We start from the raw sequence: 2,500 nt of genomic DNA on the forward strand, positions 1-2,500 counted from the left end.
AAACAGATAAACCCCTGCCCCTCCAACACACACACACACACACACACACACACACACACACACACACACACACACACACACACACACACACACACACACACAAACACACACCCCAAAAGACCAAACGTACATGCACACAGACAGGAGGACTGATCGTTCCCATCAGTCCCCAGGACGTCATTCGCTCAGCAGACCGGAACACGCCGGCGTCGCCCGTGCTGAGACCAGCTGTGCAGATTGTGTGTCTTTACCTCGAGGTTCTTCGGCCTGTTTTGCCAGTTTACGCAGAGCTGCAGCGAATCCAGAGTGAGCAGACTGGGCGGCCGGGCTCCCATTGGCTACGATGGAGCCATTGAGAGGCGACGGCGTGAGTGGGCTGACCGTCGCCGTGGTACGGGTCGCCGTCGAGATCATTCCTAACGATGGTGACTTTGGCTCATGGCTCATGCCTGCCGCGGGACAAAAAGCGAGGAGAGCGTTAGCAAATCACCGAGCAATCACTTTTGAAATAATAAACCAAGAAAAAAAACAAAACAACAAGCCAAGAAGGACCAACGCAGGCAAATTCATGTGGACCTGGTAAGGCGCACGGCTGTTTCATTACATACAAACAGGCAGTCGGGTGATGGGTATCTGTTTGTGACAGCTGGGGCAAATGGGAATGGCTTTAGTTGTATAGCTTGGGGGGGGGGGTCAAAGGTGGCAGGTCAGGAGGTCAGGTCACCTCTGCTCAAAGAGCTCAAGTCTGTCTGCTAGAGAGGATGCATTTGCACAATGCCTCTACTGGGCATGCTCCACCACAACCCAGTGACACACACACACACACACACACCACAAACTACCTGCTGACACATTTTAACGCTACACATGCTAACAGCTACAGGCTCCCTCACATTCATGTTGTTGTTGATCTAATTAATCTCCCAGGGAGGTGATAGTGAGACTCTTCCCTAAACAGGAAGGAAGGAAACTGAAACAACACCTTAACAGGAAATAAACGGGGAGGTGTTAAAAAAAGGTGAACACTTTGAACAGTGTCTCTTTCCGGCCACAGTTACAACATTTTTCTGCGCTATAAGGCGCACCATCGGCTTTTGAGAAAATTAAAGGCTTTTAGGTGCGCCTTATAGTGCGAAAAATACTGTACTTTGTTTTTTAAGAGCTACGAAGTAGAGGGTTCAGACGGCTGTCCCCTTCCTTCCCGTGTGTGTGTGTTGAAAGGTGACACCCTGTTGACAGCCCCTCAGTCAGTGGAATCCCTAAATGTCAGACGGACGTTCAATAGCTGTACTAACGCTCGGGCAAACGTCTCACACACACGTAATTTAAGGTTAGCTCAGAGACTAGCGTGGTTTGTCTTACAGTTACAGAACACACACACACACACACACACACACACACACACACACACATAGAGAATCCTAACTCAATCAACATTCAAAGTAAACTTCCAGTTTCTGTGCAGCATCCTGGGTGACACGCTGAAATAAAAGCTGCTTACTAGCAATATGTTCACAGCACAATTAGATAAGCAGGAGTTATATCTGGGTTTACCCCAGAGACTACCAGGGCTATAAAAAGATCATGTTTCCTCCTGAGAGGAGAGCAGGGGCAAAACAGTGTGTGTCTGAGTGAGAGGACACACACACAGACACACACACACACACACACACACACACACAAACACACACACACACACACACACACAGACACAGAGCAGCCAGTCGGCCACAGGAGAGTGAATAAATTCTCAACACCTCTTGCGTTGTCCTGCCCATAACCTCCCGGTTACCCAATGCACTCCCAATGAACCCAGAGCACACAATTGATAATGGGATCAGCTACCGCCGTTGGAACAATACACACACACACACACACACACACACAAGCAGCAGTGACACAGACGGGCTAAACGAGAGAAAGAGGAAATATAAGGCACAACTGTCCAGTCCAGTAACACGACTACCCTCTAGAGAAGAGTCCCTCCTGTTCACAGAGAGTCACAAAGTCAAAGTAACGCCAGAAAACACAGGAGGAAACAGTGTGAAGGCTGGGCAGCCACACGCACACAGTACAAAAGAGCAGACACACGGCTTGACAAACACACACACACACACACACACAGACGCACATATGTGGAGGTCTGGCTGTGGTTCATCACCCCCCCCTCCTAGATTAAAAGCGTGGCTGAAGCTCCTTACTGCACAAAGGAGTGGAGCCGCCTGGATCCCCCACGGCTGCATCTTCACGTTGAGCCCAGCCCAGCACACACCGGCGGCCGCCGGGACACACACCATCCTCCTGCTCGCCCCTCTCTTCTCTCTCCGTCTGGCTATCTCCTCCCGCCTGTCCACTCCCCTCCCTCCCTCTCTCTCCCTCCCTCTCTCTCTCTCTTTCCCTCTCTCTCTCTCTCCCTCTCCCTCCCTCCCTCTCTCTCTCTCCCTCTCCCTCCCTCCCTCTCTCTCTCTCTTTCCCTCTCTCTCTCCCTCTCTCTCTCTCT

The 2,500-nt window shown here is 51.0% G+C and overlaps 1 protein-coding gene across 2 annotated transcripts in view; it reads right to left on the bottom strand.

The window, feature by feature from the left end:
- gse1b (Gse1 coiled-coil protein b) overlaps positions 1–2,500 on the bottom strand; it is a 168,932-nt gene that overhangs the window by 22,587 nt on the left and 143,845 nt on the right. For both annotated transcript variants that reach the window (XM_068318226.1, XM_068318147.1), the window contains exon 3: positions 252–449. In XM_068318226.1, the coding sequence (XP_068174327.1) occupies positions 252–449 (198 nt within the window). The remainder of the gene's footprint in view (positions 1–251; positions 450–2,500) is intronic.

This window comes from Antennarius striatus, chromosome 1 (genome assembly GCF_040054535.1).
Source record: "Antennarius striatus isolate MH-2024 chromosome 1, ASM4005453v1, whole genome shotgun sequence".
In the NCBI taxonomy this organism is placed as follows: domain Eukaryota; kingdom Metazoa; phylum Chordata; class Actinopteri; order Lophiiformes; family Antennariidae; genus Antennarius; species Antennarius striatus.